This window comes from Peromyscus californicus, unplaced genomic scaffold, assembly GCF_007827085.1.
Source record: "Peromyscus californicus insignis strain IS unplaced genomic scaffold, ASM782708v3 Scaffold_19__1_contigs__length_69161282, whole genome shotgun sequence".
Classification (NCBI taxonomy): Eukaryota; Metazoa; Chordata; class Mammalia; order Rodentia; family Cricetidae; genus Peromyscus; species Peromyscus californicus.
Window position 1 is genome coordinate 49,495,289 of NW_026294491.1, and position 18,413 is coordinate 49,513,701.

Consider the following 18,413-nt stretch of genomic DNA (forward strand, 5'->3'; position numbering starts at 1 on the left):
GTTTCCTCTATCATGTCTTTGGTGTCTGAGATTATCTCTTTCATCTCTTGTATTTTGTTGGCGAGGCTTAACTCTGAGGCTCCTATTTGAGTTCATTTCCAGGTTTCCCTCACTTTGGGTTTTCTTTCATTCTGTTCTCACTTTCAGGTCTTGAACTTTTTTATTCATTTCCTTCCACTGTTTATGTTCTCATTAATTTCTTTACGGGATTTATTTACTTCCTCTTTAAGGACCTCTATCATATTCAGAAAGGCTCTTTTTAGGTCTTTGTCTTGGACTTCAGCTATGCTGCAATTTTCTCAAAATTTACTATGTCAAATTTTGGGGGCTACAGAGGGGACACACATTGTCTTTGCTGTTATTGATTGAGTTTTTGCACTGGCATGTAGGCTTCTGGTTTTTGCAAGGTTGTAATGCTAGGTACTGATATATGTGCTGTCATTATTGCGCGGCTGTTTTGTGTCTTGGGTTCCGTTGCCCCCTCTGGTACTTAGAATGTGGTGACTGGGGGCTGCCTAGTAATAGATTCTTCTACGATCCCGATAGGTGTGGCCACTGGAGGTTCCTGGTCAAATGTGTTTCTAGTTATTGGGAACTGACACTTAGGAATGGGAATGGGCTGAATGGGGCACACTGAGGGGGCCCATGGGAGGGAGGAAAGCAGGATGGTCTACCAGGATCTGCTTATTCTTCTGGGAATGAGGGCAGAGAATGAATTGAGGCCACAAGAAGTAGTCTGCTACAGAGCTGGCCACGAGACTGGGAGATGGGATGTGGAGGAGAAGAGTGACGATCTGAAGCTCGCCCACCTGCTTTGTAGTCCTACTTCTTTCTCTGGCAGGCTTGCCTGGCTGGTTCCCAGGGGATGCCCACTGGAGTTGGAGGCGGGGATAAAGTAATGAGTTGGAGGAAGAAAATTTGGAGGGCAAGGCCTATGTCATCCCCTGGATAGGGTGGTAAGGGTAGGGGAGTGTGCAGCAGGTGGTCCACTACAGAGCTGGGATAAGACTGGGGGAGATTGGAAGAGAGAAACAAGAGGTGAAGATTGATCTACAGTTAGCCTTCTGCTTCCCCGGCTAGTGGCTGGTGGGTTCCCAGGGAGTGCCTCCTGGTGTTGAGAGCTGGGATAATGGGATGAGCTAGGGAAAGGAAGTTTGGGGAAGGTCTGCATGGTGCCAGAAGAGTCTTTACAAGCCATGCTTATTTGCCTCTTCCTCAGTATTGTGTTTTTGCTTGAGATGCTCTGTGTGCTCCTGACTTCAGAGTGCATTGACTCAGATTCTCTTGATTTATACACTAGACACACCGCTTACTCTTCAGAAGCATGAAAATAATTTTCTGATTGCTTTGCTTCTTTGAGATACTATGAAAACACTAATTATAATTTACTTTCATGCCAACTTCCTAGGGTTTTGCAAATTGAAAATTAGGTGTCTTTGGTAGCCTCGCAGTCTGTTTATTTGGAGAGCACACCCAAACCATTTAACTAACCTAATAAACTGAAAAGTGACTCCAGATATCCTAGGGGTCTGTGTGACATGCCATGATCAATCTTGTTGATGCTACTGACCCTGGAATTAAGAGCAGCATTGCCTTCACCCATCAACCTGCAAAATAGATGCAGTTACATAGCTTGATAGTATGACTCTTGTTTCCGAAAGGCAAAGTTCTAAGAAATATTTGTACATAGATATTTGCCTGTTGATATGAAATATAGTTTCTACTGAAAATGGTTGGCCGTTGGACTCATTTGTTAGAATAACATTATGAAGGGTCAGACATTTTTCTCAGGATAAAAACTGCTATTATATGTTTCCCTACTTAGCATCCCAAAAAGCCAAAATACAACCAATGCAACCACTTTTTTTTTTTTTACTAGTGCACAAATTATCAAAATCCACCTTATGGTGTAAATTCACAGAGTACTTGGCGAGCTTGTGAAAGAAAAAGTAAGTCTTCAGAAGCCACCTTGGCATGTGGGTTTATTCAATCTATAAAGTGTGTTTCTCTGGTTCTGGCACCATTAAGTACAAATTGTGTCTAATGACAGGGTGATAATTAAACACATATTTTACATTATAATAATAGCCATTTCCTATTATTCAAATTAGTAAATTATTGCAGTGTAGATATCACTTTTCCCAATGAGGGAATCTTGTCTTCAGCATGCTTTAGGGTAAGTTGCCAGATATGAAAATCAAGGCACTTCTTTACTATTCCAAGTGCCAAGTTCGGTTCTGTACATATCTTTGAGAATTAGCTTTATTAATTTTACTGCATTCAGTGTTTTAAATAAAATTTTAATTCTTCCCAAATCAATACATTTACAGAGTCAAAAGTCAAGCAGTACTTTGATTGACTTATCATGAAAATCTGATTTTAATAAATGGGGTTGGGACTAACTATGCAGCATTTGAAAAGCAAAGTTGGATCCCTTCTGAGGAGTATGTCAATAAAAGTACTAAATAGATCAAGACCTTAAAAATGGATAACTGAACTGGAATGTTTTACAGAAATGCTGAATTTTGTTGGTTATTTTCTGATTGTTTGCTGGTTGTTGGTTATTTTCTGATTGTTTGCTGGTTGGTTGGTTGGTTGGTTGGTTGTTGGTTGTTTTCTTATTGTTTGCTGGTTGGTTGGTTGGTTGTTGGTTGTTTTCTTATTGTTTGCTGGTTGGTTGGTTGGTTGTTGGTTGTTTTCTTATTGTTTGCTGGTTGGCATCGATTCACTGCTGTTCCTTTTCCTTGTAATGAATATATTTTTTTGTATTTATTTACTTATATGTCAGCAAGGGGCTGTGTAAGTGTGTGGGGCAGGGGCATGCTCGTGGATGTCAGAGACAACCTGCATGGAGTCGGTGCTTCCTTCTTACCATGTGCATTCCAGAGTCAGAATGCAGGTTGTCAAGCTTGCCAAGTGCCTATGAACACTGAGTGATCTTACTGGCCCAAGGAGTGTATTTTTAATATCAAAGAACAGAAGTATAAATGAAAAAATGCACATTTAATCATATGAATAAACAATTATCTGTTTTTTAAAAAAGATAGGCCATGAAATTGCCAAATGGGAAATAGTTACCATTTATAATAAGGGACTAAATTTCCTAATATGCAGAAAGGCGCTTGAAAGCCAACAAAAAAAATTAAAACTCGGTTAAATAAAATAGTTAATGATGTGAACTCAGTTCCTAGATAGAGACTAAATTGGTTCTTTAAATATAAGGTGCCTCTTAGACATACCAAAATACATGTGTTCATTCATAAGAATAAGAAACTGAAACCCATCAAAGATGTTTTAAAAGACTGGTAATTCATTATGTTGATAAAGACATAGAGATACACCCTCACACTTTCTAGGGCAAGTATGTGTGAATACAGTCTCTTGTGTGTGGGGGGGACTTACAACTTCACACTATCATCAAATTTTCACATTTACTTTGAACGAGAAAATATAGCAGTGTGTAGTCTCTCTCATCTATGACATCACGTCACTAGAAATGACATACATGTCCAGCTAGAGGGAAGAGTGAACAGTGGTAACACAACTTTGTTATTAAGATGCTTGCATTTTGGTGACTGTAAGCGCCGTTTACAGTCAAGCAGTATAAATCTCCCTTCTTGAACAGGTATTTTTGTTTTTACTATCTGCTCTTTTTCCCAGCATTTATGACTGTCTTGTTTTCCTGGGAAGGCCTTTCATCTTTTTCACACTGGTCACCATTTCTTGTTTTCAGGAACTCAACTCAGGCCCTTTTCTCTACAAGTGGTTAGCTTTTGTGGAAAGGAAACTCAACTGGCATGTCCCTTGTTTTCATTTGTTTTGTTGTTTGTCTGGATATTATCTGTCATTTTGTTGATTGGTTGGTTGGTTGTTGGTTGATTTCTTGTTGTTGGTTGGTTGGTTGTTGGTTGTTGGTTGATTTCTTATTGTTTGCTGTTTGGTTGGTTGGTTGTTGGTTGATTTCTTATTGTTTGCTGGTTGGTTGGTTGTTGGTTATTTTCTGATTGTTTGCTGGCTGATTGGTTGGTTGTTGGTTGTTTTCTTATTGTTTTTTGGTTGGTTGTTGGTTGGTTGTTTTCTTATTGTTTGTTGGTTGGTTGGTTGTTGGTTGGTTGTTTTCTTATTGTTTTTTGGTTGGTTGGTTGGTTGTTGGTTATTTTCTGATTGTTTGCTGGTTGGTTGGTTGGTTGGTTGTTGGTTGTTTTCTTATTGTTTGCTGGTTGGCATCGATTCACTGCTGTTCCTTTTCCTTGTCATCTTCTGCTTTGCTTCTGTGTCTTCATTTGTGTAGACACGTCTTCAAGCAAATTATCCAAAACATGTGAAATGAAAGATATTTTCCCGAGACTTAGCATGTCTTGAATTTTGTTTTCTACTCATACACTTGAGTGACAGTTTGTGCCAGTATTGAATTGCAGACAGAAAAATATTTCCCTTAGAATTAAAGTTTACCCTGCCAAGAAGTTTAACTTCTGTTTTGGATTCCTGGTCCTCTTAGTTTCCTCAGAAGAGGGAAAGTGAGAACAACGGCTTGTTCCATCCTTCTGGAACCTCATACAAGGGAAACCAGAAGGAAAGGACTTTTCTACACCCGCTTTTTGATAGGGTATAACTACCCCTGCATCTCCTTCCTCTGCACTGGGAAGTTCATGGCTTACAAGAGGGCACATGAAAGCATATTCTGGGATGTAGGATGGAAGCATGTGGTCTTTAGTAACACTCTTATCATAGGAGGACCACTTTCCAGGCTACTACTACCCTGGGTTGGTTAAATAGCCCTTTGTTTGCTCTAGAAAGTCAAACACTGATTCTCTCATTATCTTTATTTAATCACTCCTCATCTTTACTACCACCCTGGTCCGCTCTGGGAAATGGCTTCCTCTGGCATGAAGGAGGAGGGTCTGTAGAAAGAATATGAAAGGGAATCGTATTTCAAATTTGTCGTTAACACTTTTTAATGTCTCTCATACAGCACGAAAGACTTTTCTGTGTTTCATACGGTTTTCATAACCATAATCAGTTGCAACTCACTCATTCTGGTAGCATTGTCATCTGCAGTGTGTATGGAGGTGTTTCACGTGGGGTGAATGTCTCAGCACTAATTTCATTTTAATTCTGAAATTTCAGAGAGTTTCATGCAGCCCAATCACTTATTCTGCAAAGCTCTAACTAATGAGAGTTGCTAATGATGTTAAATTAATCTTCTACCACAGAGCCAATTCTTTAGAAGATACTTTAAAGCAGCATATATCTGAATTATTATTTATGACAATCTTTATGTAGCCAATGATGTATGAAAAAGCTAGCCCCAAACTCTAGATAATTATCCTAATTAGAGTAATTAAAAATGGAACCTGTCACTAAGCATGGTGGCACACACTCACAATTATGGCACACAGGAGTTGGAGGCAGAAGGGTTGTGAGTTCAAGGCCAGCTTTGTACATAGAAAGACCGTGTCTCAAGGAAACAAACACACAACAAAGGGGAAAACATTGAAGCTGCCGTGTGCCCCTCATGTACGTCATCAAAGCAGATGATACAAGTGGGTTGGACAGATTACAGACTACTAGTTTTGTCAACCGAGCACTGAGTTAACTGCATCCAAACCATTTCATTCATTAGATTAGTGTCAAAATAAATAAATCTAAATAAAATGTATATAAGTCAGGGTCAGAGAGGATGTTCAACGGTCAAGAGCACTTGAGGCTCTTCTGCAAAACCCAAGTTCAGTTTCCCCGGCACCTACACCATCCATGTCTGGTGACTCACACCACCTGTAAATCTAGGTAGAACTGACACCCTTTTGGCCTTCCAGGCACCTGTGCACATATGCACATATGCATGCACACACACACACACACACACACACACACACACACACACACATAAATGAATAATGAAATAAATCATTTTTAGAAGTTTGTACAGTCAAGAATAACTCAAAGGTGAAATTACCACCATATCAACATGTTTGTAATAAATAAGTGAGGGTGAATTTAAAAGTCATTATCAATGCAAAACCACTTGGTATTTAAAATGATATGAGCATTCTTTCATTTATTTATTTGTGTGAATGTAGATGTGTTGGCCTGCGGCATGAGTATGTGTGTGCATGCAGGTACATGAATGTATAGGTGTGTGTGGAGCCCGGGGATCAACCTTAGGTGTCATTCCTCAGGATCCATCCAACTAGTGTTTTGGATCAGGGTCTCTCACGGGGCTATGTTGACTGGCCTGGGAACTCCAGGGATGCTATGATCTCTATCTTCCCAGCACTGAGAGTCTAATATTCTAAATAGGATAAATGAGATAATTATTTGCTTGAGACAGGGTCTTGCTGTGTTCAAATCTGGCTTTGGACTCACAGTCCTTCTGCCTCCAACTCCTGTGTGCCATCATTATGGATGTGTGCCACCATGCCTGGTGACAGATTCTATTTTAATTAATCTAATTGGGATAGTTCTAAATACAGGCATCAAGGTCTGGTCTTTATGTGGGGGCTGAAGATATAATTCCTGCCCTCATGATTCCAAAGCAAGTATTATACTAACTGGGCCATTGCCCCAGCTATACACACAGGCACTTTAAATAACTTTATGGATTCTGTTTCTTACTAATTAAGAATTTGCATAGATACTTCAATTTTCTGTGTTATTCTATTTTTCAAGAGTAAATACTTCCAAAATTAATCCTCATCGCCATGAGACAAGTTAAAGAATACAGGTTATACTTCTTCCTGTAATGAAGGGCAAGCTTCTCCAAGTGCAAGTCTTGTGTCTGCCTTCACCCTCGACCCCATAAGAAGTAAGAACTAGCTTGGATTATTTGGCATTAACTGGGATTTGTGGATGAATAGTGCAATTATCTAAGTTGGATTTTCTGTATCTGCATCAATCGATGTTCTCACTGCTGCCTACTACAGAAATACTGTGAGTCATGTAAGGAATTAGAACCTTAATAGTCATCCATCCATTCACACCTACCAGACTCAGGGTGCAGTGTGAGATAATGTGGCCACAGGAAGGAAGCTGAAGGTGTCTATGCAACATCCAAGTAGAAAGTGCTACAGTAAGAGCAAAACATCAGTGTTGGAGGGATGTTTGTGGGGAATATGATGTCTCCCTTTCCAAATTCAAAGACACGCTTGATCTTTTAACATATACTATGCAAATGCATATATAGCATCAAAGACTAGCCATTTCAGAATCTATAATGTAAAAGAATGTGTTTTCTGAATTCACCCAACATAGGCTGAGGTTACTTCCAAATTGTACCTCTGAAACCATGGGAATGATTAACAATCATGTATCTGGTGTCTCAAACTTCTGGGGATTTTAGATTGAATTGCTAGGATTTGAAAGCACTGTACTTGACTGCTGGTAGGAATCAGTTATCCATCCAATTAGAAAACTTAATTACAGAAGCCGATGATCAAATCATTACTGCACATGCTAATATTTCAGAAGTCACAGATTAAAAAAAAAAACTATCTCATGTTCATGTTACTGGGAAGGTTTATAAAGACCTTTTTAATTTGTGGAATGAGTTGTACTGTTCTTCATTTTAAAGATATCCATTTACTAGTATGCACTGAAAACTCCATATAATAAAACCATAGACTTTTGATATAAACATAGACTTAATTTTCTTAACACATATCCTAAGGAAATTGTGTATGTCATTCTAATTCTTAAATATAATATAAACTAATGATTCCTTTAAATTGTTCATGTACATTTTTTATTTTACTTTTCATAACTACTACGAAAACACTTTCTGTGATTGGACCATGTATCATGTATATTTTTATGTAGTCACTTTGTCTTGAATAAAAGAGATTTCCTATCAAAAAACCCACTAATCTTCAAAAGAACCAACTATACTTATAAGAAATAATTTATTCTGATATATTTAATTAAGGAAAATTTGTTGTTTTCAAACTAATGATAAGATTTTTTTACATTGACAGATAAACTGTTCCCACCTTTAATACTGTGCGTTCTACTTGGAAAAAAACCTAGTAGCATTTTAAACTTATACAGATACGTTTAATCTTATGTTTCAAGCCTATGAAGCATATTATAAAGCAATAAACATAACACTTAAAGTATGCTTATTCACGTAACATTTTAGTCAAAATGGCTATTAGGTGTTGCATGTACTTCAGCACTTCTGACAAGGGGGTGCAGGTAACACAAAGAAAATGCTTTGATTTAATTCAGCTCCTTTCTTTGATTGAGAAGTTATAAACATATCTTGCCTCTTTTCACAAGTGGAAATATGTTCAAATGCAATTAATCTATCCTATTAACTTTACTAAACATCTGCTATATTTGCCAAACATTTCAAAATGCTGTTCTGAACCACTTAATGCTAAGTAATTTCTCAGCTAAATATTTACACCAGCTTCTATAATGATAAGCCCTAGTGTGTCTTAAATAATCAGCCAATTGTCCAGAGAGAACTGTGTGAAATGTAACACATTGTAATAGCTACTCTCTGGAACTTGAAATGTGTTAGCTGGCTAAGACCACGTTTTACATATTTCTGATTCTAGCCAAAAGATGTATCAGTCTTATGAATTCCATTCTTTGTCAAGATTTTTTTTTTTTTTTTGGTTTTTCGAGACAGGGTTTCTCTGTGTAGCTTTGCACCTTTCCTGGAACTCACTTGGTAGCCCAGGCTGGCCTCGAACTCACAGAGATCCGCCTGCCTCTGCCTCCCGAGTGCTGGGATTAAAAGTGTGCGCCACCACCGCCCGGCTCTTTGTCAAGATTTTTAACATTCAGAACTCCACTGACTAGCAATGAATGCCTATATAGATGCTTCTCTCATAAAAATGAATACAATCTCGGGTTTCTCTTTCACAAAAGTAAATCTGTACATCTGTAACATTTTAGAAATAACCTTATTTCTGGTATTTTGATAGCAGACTAAATAAATGAAAGGAGTGGATTGAAGGGATAGGCACTCATTACCTAGTTAAATGAATAAGAATATATAGAAGGCATATAAATGCACCATATGTCCAAACATTTAATAATACAAAACTCTAGAAAATATGCACAATAGCATGAGGAAGTGACCAAAGATTTTACTAAGTTTAATACGTGAGATGAAATTCAGTCAATGTGTGATTAGTAAATGAACCGTAAGGCAGACTTCAACATCAACACAATGATAATTTCAGAACGAGGAAGATAAATGAGAGTTAAATTTCTCAATCTATTAAGAAAATATGACTGTAAATCCATATGCACTGAACACTGATGTATCCAGGCTGCCTAAAACAAATGCTGCTGGACACAAAAGGGCAGACAGTTCCATACACAATAATATTGAGTGATTTCAATACCCGACTGTCATCAATAGTTATCAAAACAAATGTCAGCAACGTATCTTCAAAGTGAAACTATATTACAGATCAAATGAACTTCATAAACATTAATGGAATGGTCTGTCCAACAGCTGCAGAATACACATTCATCTGAACAGCCCGTGGAACTTTCTCCAAAATGGACCACATTTTAGACCATAAAGCAAGCCTTAACAAATATAAAAGTATGGCAAAATAATTCTTCTTTATCAGACTGTAATGGAATAAAATGAGAAATCAATAGAAAGAGAAAAATTTAGAAACTGTACAAACACATGGAGATTAAACAGGTACTTTTAAAGGATTGGTGAGACATTTGGGGTAATTTTTTAATTTCTAGAATAAATGAAAAAGTTTGGGGAAAATTGATTTACAGAATATTTAGGAAACAACAAAGAGTTCTAAAAATACATAGCTGTGGGTACTTCCATTAAAAAATTCATAGAGATTTTTACATAAATCAATTTAAAACGTTACACTGTGATGTTTCAGGAAAGCAAGAACAAGCCAAACCCATCATTTGTGACAAGAAGGGTTAGAGATCAGGTTGCCACTTAATGAAAAGCCTCAGAATATTGCAGAGAAATAATGAAGCAGAATTATTTCTTTGAAAAGGCAAGCAAAATCGAAAAACCTTTAACTAAATTAACCAAAGAAAGGAAAAGACACAAATTAAAATTGAGTCCAAAAGGGAATCACTGGGGCTAGAATGATGGCTCAGAGTTTTCAAGTGCTTCTGCTCTCATGGAGAGCCTGAGTTTGTTTCCCTTGTTGGGTGGTTCACAACCACCTTTATCTCTGATTTCATGTTGATCCCTCTGGCCTTCATGGGCACCTGAGCACGTGTGCAAATACCCACATGGAGACATGTACGTATACACATAATCGAAATAAAATAAATGTTTTTTCAAAGATGTTAAGAACAAATACCACTGAAGTAAAATGGGAAAACCAGAAGAAATGGATAAATTCCTGCACTGACTGGCCTACCAGAATTCAGTTGAGAGAATATAAACAAATAACAAGAAATGTGATTGGAGTATTATTAAAAAGTCTCTAAATAAAGAAAAAGAATAAGATTGAATAGAACAGAACTCTACTAGGTCTTTAAAGAAGAACTAATAACACTGCTAATAATCTCAAGTTATTTAATGAAACTGAAAGGGAAGAAACATCACCAAGCTTATTTTATAAAGTTGGTAATAATCCTAAAACAGTTCCAAGATCAGGTTACAAAAATAAAATCCTATAGGCCAATTTTCTTCATGAACATAGATGTGGAGGATTATTCATAGCATGCAAATAAATGTAACATAACATAAATAGATGAAGGAAAAATCATGATTTCAATAGATTTGCAAAACAGTCCAACATTCCAAATAATGATAAAATCCCTGAATAAGCAGAAAGGTTGGGAGCAGCATACTCCAAAATAATACAGGATGTACCTGGCATATCTGTAACCAATGTTATCAATGTTACATTGAATGAGGAGTAAAAAAACCTGAAAACATTTCCTCTAAAATCAGAAATGAGGTATGAGCATCTACTCTTTACACTATTATTAGATATAGTGTTTGATTCCTGAGCTATCGCACTATGGCAGGAAAAAAATAAAAGAGATGTAAATATAAAAATAAGTCAAATTGCTTCTATTTACAGACATTGTGATCCTATTTTTTTTTTTTTGTTTGTTTGTTTTGTTTTTTCGAGACAGGGTTTCCCTGTGTAGCTTTGCGCCTTTCCTGGAACTCACTCTGGAGACCAGGCTGGCCTCAAACTCACAGAGATCTGCCTGGCTCTGCCTCCCGAGTGCTGGGATTAAAGGCGTGCGCCACCACCACCCGGCTCTATTTTTAAATATTCTAAAGAATTCATTAGAAAACTCTGAAACTGCATAAACACTTTTAACAAACAGAATGCAAATTCAGCTTGCAAAAATCATTAGCTTTTCTATGAACTGTAGCAAACAAGTTCAGAAAGAAATGAACTGGAGATAGAAACTGAGGAAGATATCAAAAGATGTAAAGATTTCCCAGGTTCATAAACCAGCAGAAACAATATTGTGAATATGACTGTATTATTGAAAGCTGTTTACAGATTCAATACAATCACCACCAAAATTCCAATGACATTATTCACAAAAATAGAAATTAACCCTAAGATTAATATAAAAATATAAAAGACCCAAAAAGGCAAAGTCATCCTGCACAAAAAGAGCAGTTCTGGAGGTATCACATTACCAGATCTCTAATTATTAATATACTAAGAGCCACAGTAACAATGGCAATATGGTACTGACTGACTCAGAAACAGATATGTAAATCAACTGATTATAGCAGAGGACACAGAAATAAATCCACATACCTATCGCCATATGTGCCAAAGACATGTACTAGATAAAAGTCGATGTCTTCTACAAATGCTGGTGAGAAAATTAGATGTGCACATAGAGGCTGAAACTAGATCTCTATTTCTTACCTTGCACAAAATCTATTCAAGGATCAAAGACCTGAACCTTGGAAACACCTGGAGAGAAACACACCCAGCTGTTGGCATAGGCAAGAACTTTCTGAATAGTACTCCTCCAAGTAATAAATGAAATTGTGTTAAATTACAAAGTATCAGCATGACAAGGAAAAAATACCAGCAGAGTGAAGAAATAAGCAAAAGAAAAGCAAAGAAATCTTGCCATCTAGTCATCTGACAGAGAGTTAACAACCAGAGTAAAGAACTCAAAAACTAATACTAAAAGAGCAGATAGTCCAGTCAATAAATCACCAAATAAACTGGACACATTTCCAAAATAACAACAAATGATTAATAAACACATAGAAAGTCTCTAGTCACAACAGAAATGAAAACAAAAACTACAATGATATTACATCTCACCCCAGTTACAATTTAATCCAAGTACGCAGGAGGCAGAGACAGGTGGAGTTCTGTGAGTTGGAGGTCAGCCTGGTCTGCGTAGCAAATTTCAGGACAACCAGGGCTAGATAAAGAGTCTGTCTCAAAAAACTGATGGAGACAGGGAGGAATGATAAATGCTTATTATACTGTTGGCTGTAATGTAAATGGGTAGGGTCACTATGGAAATCATAATGGAGACTTCTACAAGAGAAAATAAAATTCCAATATGATATCCACATATAGGCATGTATCCAAAGGCTTCTTTGTCAGTATACAACACAGAAATCTGCATACCCATGTTTGTTGATGTATATTGACAGCCGCTGAGTTACAAACTCAGTCCAATGTTCAACAAGAGGTGCATAGATAGAGGAACTGTGGTACCCAGGGGAGTTTTAGAAGCCACATAGAAGAGAGAAATTACATGGATGGCACATCATATCATCATGTTAACTGAACTAAGCCCATCTCAAAAAGACAAATGTCATTGGGTTCGTGAGAAGATGCAGTCAGTAAAGGCACGTGCTGCACAAGCCTGACAGCCCGTGTGAATCCGGAAGGAAAAAAAATTACTCCACGGAGTTGTACTCTGACCTCCACACACGTGCCAGGCCACACACTTCATTCACATGCACTAATAATTATTATTATCTGTAATTTTATTTTATATATGCATACAATGTATTTGAATCAAGTCAGCCCTCCATTCCCTTCCACCTACTTTTCACTCTACTTACTCCATCTCTCCATCCATGTGTTCCTTTTGAAAAACCCACCAAGTCCACTTAATGCTGTCGGTATGTGCGTGGTACAGTGTAGGGCCATTTACTGGACCATAGATAGTCTCTCGGGGGCTGCATTCTTGGACGAAAATCAAAACATCAAAAACCTGACTTTCCCTCTCCCAGCAGCCACAGACTGTCAATAGCTCCTCAGCTAGGGATGAACTTCCTGGTCACCTTACCCCTCCATGCTGGGATTTTGTATGGTTCAATCTTGTGCATGTCTTGTGCATGCAGTAACAACTGCTGAGTCATGTGCAAGTGTCCTGTTGTCTCCCAGATCCCATTTCAATGCAATCATCCCCCTCCTCGGGCTCTTAAAATCTTTCCAGCTCCTGTGTTGTGATGAACGTTGAGCCTTGGGAGGGGCAGGAGAGGGTGTGATACCGAAGTCCCATTCAGGGTGGAGCATCTCACATTTGTCATTTTCTGCATTGACCCATTTTGAGTCTCTGTGTTAATCACTGTAATTACAAAAAAGAAGCTTCTCTGATGAGAGTTCAGAGATGCATTCATCTATGTGCATAATGAGACATCTTTAGGAGTTGGTTCAATACTGTGACTCATTTTCAGAGTCCCTTTTATGGGGCAGGGCTTAAATTCAGGTAAAAATAGAAGAGGTTAGTTATTCCCAAAATAATATCCATGCCACTTTTACACCAGAGGGCCTATCTTGCCTAGCTGGCCATTATTGTAGCTCACAGAGTTTATTTCTGGGTACGGTTGATGATTATTTCTCCTGTAGTAGGGCACATAATACTTCCAGCATTGTGAAAGCTAGCCAGTGGGCATGAAGCTTCCAGGTCAGGACCAGATTGATTCCTCCATGTTCTAAGACTCAAGCATATAGAGTCTTCAGCAATAGGGTCTTATCATCAAATTTTGGAGGATAACCTAAATTAAAGTATCACATGACTTCTTTCACTTGTAGAATTCAGGAACAAAGAAAGACTTAAAAGTAAAAGGATGATATTTAGGAATATCAAAGGGGGGATGGAAGGGGAAAAGTTAGTTTTCTAATACAATATTGAAATCTAAGTCATGAAAATAATAATAATAATATGTATAGTGAGTTGTATTCCCAATATCGTCACCAAGCATTGCTTTATATCAATGTTTTCTTCTTTGTGATTTGGCCTACTGTGCATTTATTGAGTAGATTCTGTAAGGGAGGTGGAAATAGAATATATAATAGATTCTATCCTCCAGAACTCATAATCAAAGGAAGGTTAAGTACAGTAAATACAGAATGTCATTTACAAACCCAAGTAAGACAGAATAACAGAGTGGTTCCAAATCAAGTGCCGAGTTCTCACATTTAATTCAGGCAACCCACTGCTTAAGCAGATCTCTAATTTTCATAGTAAGTGATGAATAAATTTATTATTTGACCTTACTAAGTAGAAAGAATATAGGCTTGCATAACTGTAAATAATAAAATATCCCCAAATTATAACTTCTCAGTTTGGAAAAACATTATGTGTGTGTGTGTAATTAATGGATCTGTCTTACTTCTGTCAATATTAAAATTAGTTTTCTTTGTAAATGTCAGCTAACATTCAGTACTGCAGTATAAAGTGTTCTGGAGCTGGCTCAATGGCAGGGCATTTACACATAGGAACCTGAGTCCTGAGGTTGATAGCCAGCCAGCACACCAGGAGCAAAATTTCTGAACTTTGGGGCAGCATGGCTAAGATTAAATGTAAGATGCCATGGATGGTTTTAATAGAAAGTTATTTGTTAAAGATGACGTAGAATTTTCGAAGCTTTCATCAGTCTGTTGTTTGGCTCCTTCACTTAGCAGAAGTGAAGTGGGAACAAAGTTTGTGGCCCGTGAGGCACAAGAGTCTCGTATTTCTTAATATGCTGAACTCTTTCCAAACAAAATGTACTATTTTACATTGTACAGACTTCGAAATATAATTTTTAGGACTTGTAAAGGGAACAGAATTTTAATTATATTTCCCAGAATTAAGCATACTCCTTTGATGAAAGTTGATGTGTGTGTGTGTGTGTGTGTGTGTGTGTGTGTGTGTGTGTGTGTGTGTTTTAGAAACTCATGTTTTTTTAAAAAACATTGATGGAGTTGTCAGTATTTGGATGAGTCTCAAAAATGTTGTGTATGTGTTAGTTTGACTATTCATGAAATATAGTAGTTCTCCTGAGGGCTAAAGGGAAGAGTTTAATCTGGAGCCAAGATTGTGTCAGTCTTGTATAAAATGGTGCATCTCTGTAATTATGCTGTAATTAATATTGGTATATTTTAATTTCAACATTTGGTTTATTCACAAACATTAGGAATTTGTTTTCATCTTGGAGTTAGCCTAATGAGCCAACTTTCCTTGCTTATATATCATTTTGTAAGTGGTTTTATAATTACAAATAAAATTGATCAGTTTCTTAGTCTCCAAGTTTTATTCCTGCCTAAGTTAGTAAGATGTAGGCTCGCCATACTTTTGTACAATTATTTTCCCCCCAAATCAGATAAAATAATGACAGTGATAAATGTATAGCTTTTATGCATCAACTGTGGTGAAGATGCCAAGGATTTGTGAATTCGCAACAAACAGAAATTTTATACTAATGTTCAAAAATCTGTTACAATAATTTATACTGAATTTTGTTATTTTTAATCAAATTACAGCTATATGAATAAAAATTTAAGATACATTGATCAAATTTTTATTAAAAATAAATGTCCAGATGGTAAAGCCATGTATGTAGGCATATGTCACCACTGTGGTTGGAATTTGGGCCAGGTGTTTTCAGATATGAAAAGGCTCACACTATTATAGGGTAGCAAGGGGACATTATTCAAAGCGAAGTTATAATATGGATCATAAAGAAATGTGCTGTCAAGCATGGCAGCAGGCCACATGAGTAAAGGTACTTAATGCCCCTGATGATTTGTTGGGTAGGGATTTACAATAGAAATAGCACAGGCGGTTCTCTATTTTGATTGGCAGGCTGAGATTCTGTAAACGTATGCATCACCAGTTACTTACAGACATAAATGGTAAACAGAGGATGCTCACTATAAGTGCACTCAGAGGATGCCCTTTGCTTTACGGCTCATGCACCACAGTGCACTTGAGACTGTATCCTCTCCCACCGTGTACTCAGGCATAACTAGAATATGAATGACTATGGAATGAATATGAATGAATATGGGGTACCACATTTCCTTTATCTATGCAGCTCTCTGTGTCTATTATTAAGGGGAAGAAGATATACTTTATTGTTTAGAGCGGGGTGTAGGGTGTGCCTGTAGCTCAGTTCAGGTGGAGATCTTCCATTGTGGGGGAGAGGGTTGGGTGTAGGTAGTGCCTGTGGGTAAGGGCCTCAGGCTTCTAGGTGAGTTATTACAAGAGGGGTCTGCACACAGCCCAAACCAAGTGGAGCCCCTAATTGCCAAGCTATAACTGTGCTTGCCTGTCTTATATCCTTTTTCTTAAAAAAAAAATAGTTTCTATAGAAAATAGAAATGATTACCTTCATAATAAGTAGTTATGGGTCATCACAAAAATGCCCAGTGTTTACTTAAAGGTAGTCATGACTTTTAAAGAAAAAAAGATCATGTTATAAAAATGAACTCCGGCAGTGCAGCTCAGTGGAAGAGCGTATGCTTGGCATGCAAGGGGCTCTGAGTCCAATTCGGAAACAGCAACAAAGAATTCCAAGCCTCTGTTCTTCTAGATAGAGCGCTTTTAGGTTTAGTTAAATTGCTTATTTATCTCAAATCATTTTGTGTACTTAAATATATAAGAAGTTAATCATAAATATTTAAAAACCTGTGTCTTCATCCATTTTTTTTACTATTGGGTTTTGATTCTCCAATGATATTTGCTTTTCTATAGCCAGTAATGCTCCCATACCATGTTGAGTAAGATAGACTCCACCTATCATAGCTCAGAGCCTGGCCAAAGGGACAAATCATTACATGAACGCCATTTAAATGAATTGCAGTGTGGTTTGAAAAAAAGAAACTTTAAACCATCATAAGCAGCAGGCAAGTCAGGAGAGACATAGGGAGGCGAAGCTGGGTTTTCTGAGGTCCAGCTTGGTGGTGACAGGATCATCAGGAGGGTTTGCAGACAGGCAGATCATCTGACAGCAATGGGAATGGAGAGAAATGGATTCAAATACAAAACACTGAGCAGGCTTGGTAATTATATGTGAGGAATGAGTGTGAGAGAGGAGAGGGTGGGGTGTGAGCTTGATTTCTAGATTGAGCAACAAGACTGTTTAGGTCCTCATGTGGGGAATGCCAAAGAGGAGTTAGGAAGGGTTGTACATCCAGTGTTCGATATGCCAAATTCCAGATGTCTGTGGGATATCCAAGTGGGTGTGTCACACAGGCATTTGGCTGTTAGATCTGCATATAGATAAACTAAGGCTTTGGGTCTAGGAATCATCACTGTAAAAGATGTGAAGCCCACAGGTAGAGGAGGTCATGAAGAAAGGGCGAACTCTGAAGATGAGTGTAAAATTCCACATAAAGCCCATTTGAAGGTTCAAAGGGGAAGGAAGAAGCATTAGGAAAGACCAGGAATAACCAACAATAATTGCCGAAGATGAAGAATAGCAATATAGTCTGAGTTTCAGGTTCACCAGGAAATCTGGTAATCATGAATACTGTAAAATTCAAGAGACTTGACTTTCAAATTAACAGCACCTGGGATTTCCTCAACATTTTTTATAATCTGAAAAATAATGACTTTCCTTCATCATTTGATGAAAATAAGAGAAATCATTTAATAATATGTAAGATACTAAAAGGTGCATGTTATAAATAGACATATCTAAAGCCAGTGACATAATCATGTGTTTTCTAAAAAGATACAAAGCTACTCTCAACAAAATTGTAGTTTTGCTTATAAAGTTTAAATATGCAAAAGGTACTTTTTCTGCTTGCAAATATTGTTAGTATCCATGTGTGATAGTTTGGCAATATGGGGTTCCAGTAATAAGAAGATTTTTTTTAATCTCTTGCTTGATTCAGAACTTCCATTTACTCTTTTCTGGAATCAGGTCCAAAAATAAGCCAAACAATGAAGAGCCATTTATCATTATTAATATATTATTAGAATGATAGACTGACCTTGGAGGAGCTCAAATGACTTAAATTTGTTTGGTCTCATCCCTGAAATGAGTATCAGTTATCACTACATTCTTTCATGGCAGACGCACTGGAGCTAGAGTGTTAACATGTGTTCCGTTTCCCTCACAGGGCTCCATAGGGATACAAGGCCCCCAAGGTCCACCTGGAAAAGAAGGTCAGAGGGTAAGTAAATGAGGAACAGCTGGGAGAGTTTGCTAACTAAGACGATAATTATTTTTG

At 37.4% G+C, this 18,413-nt stretch overlaps 1 protein-coding gene across 11 annotated transcripts in view; it reads left to right on the forward strand.

Moving 5' to 3' along the window:
• The window catches only part of Col19a1 (collagen type XIX alpha 1 chain), a 339,939-nt gene that overhangs the window by 162,819 nt on the left and 158,707 nt on the right, over window positions 1-18,413 (forward strand). For all 11 annotated transcript variants that reach the window (XM_052745271.1, XM_052745270.1, XM_052745262.1 and 8 more), the window contains one exon: window positions 18,303-18,356. In XM_052745271.1, coding sequence (XP_052601231.1) covers window positions 18,303-18,356 — 54 coding nt within the window. The remainder of the gene's footprint in view (window positions 1-18,302; window positions 18,357-18,413) is intronic.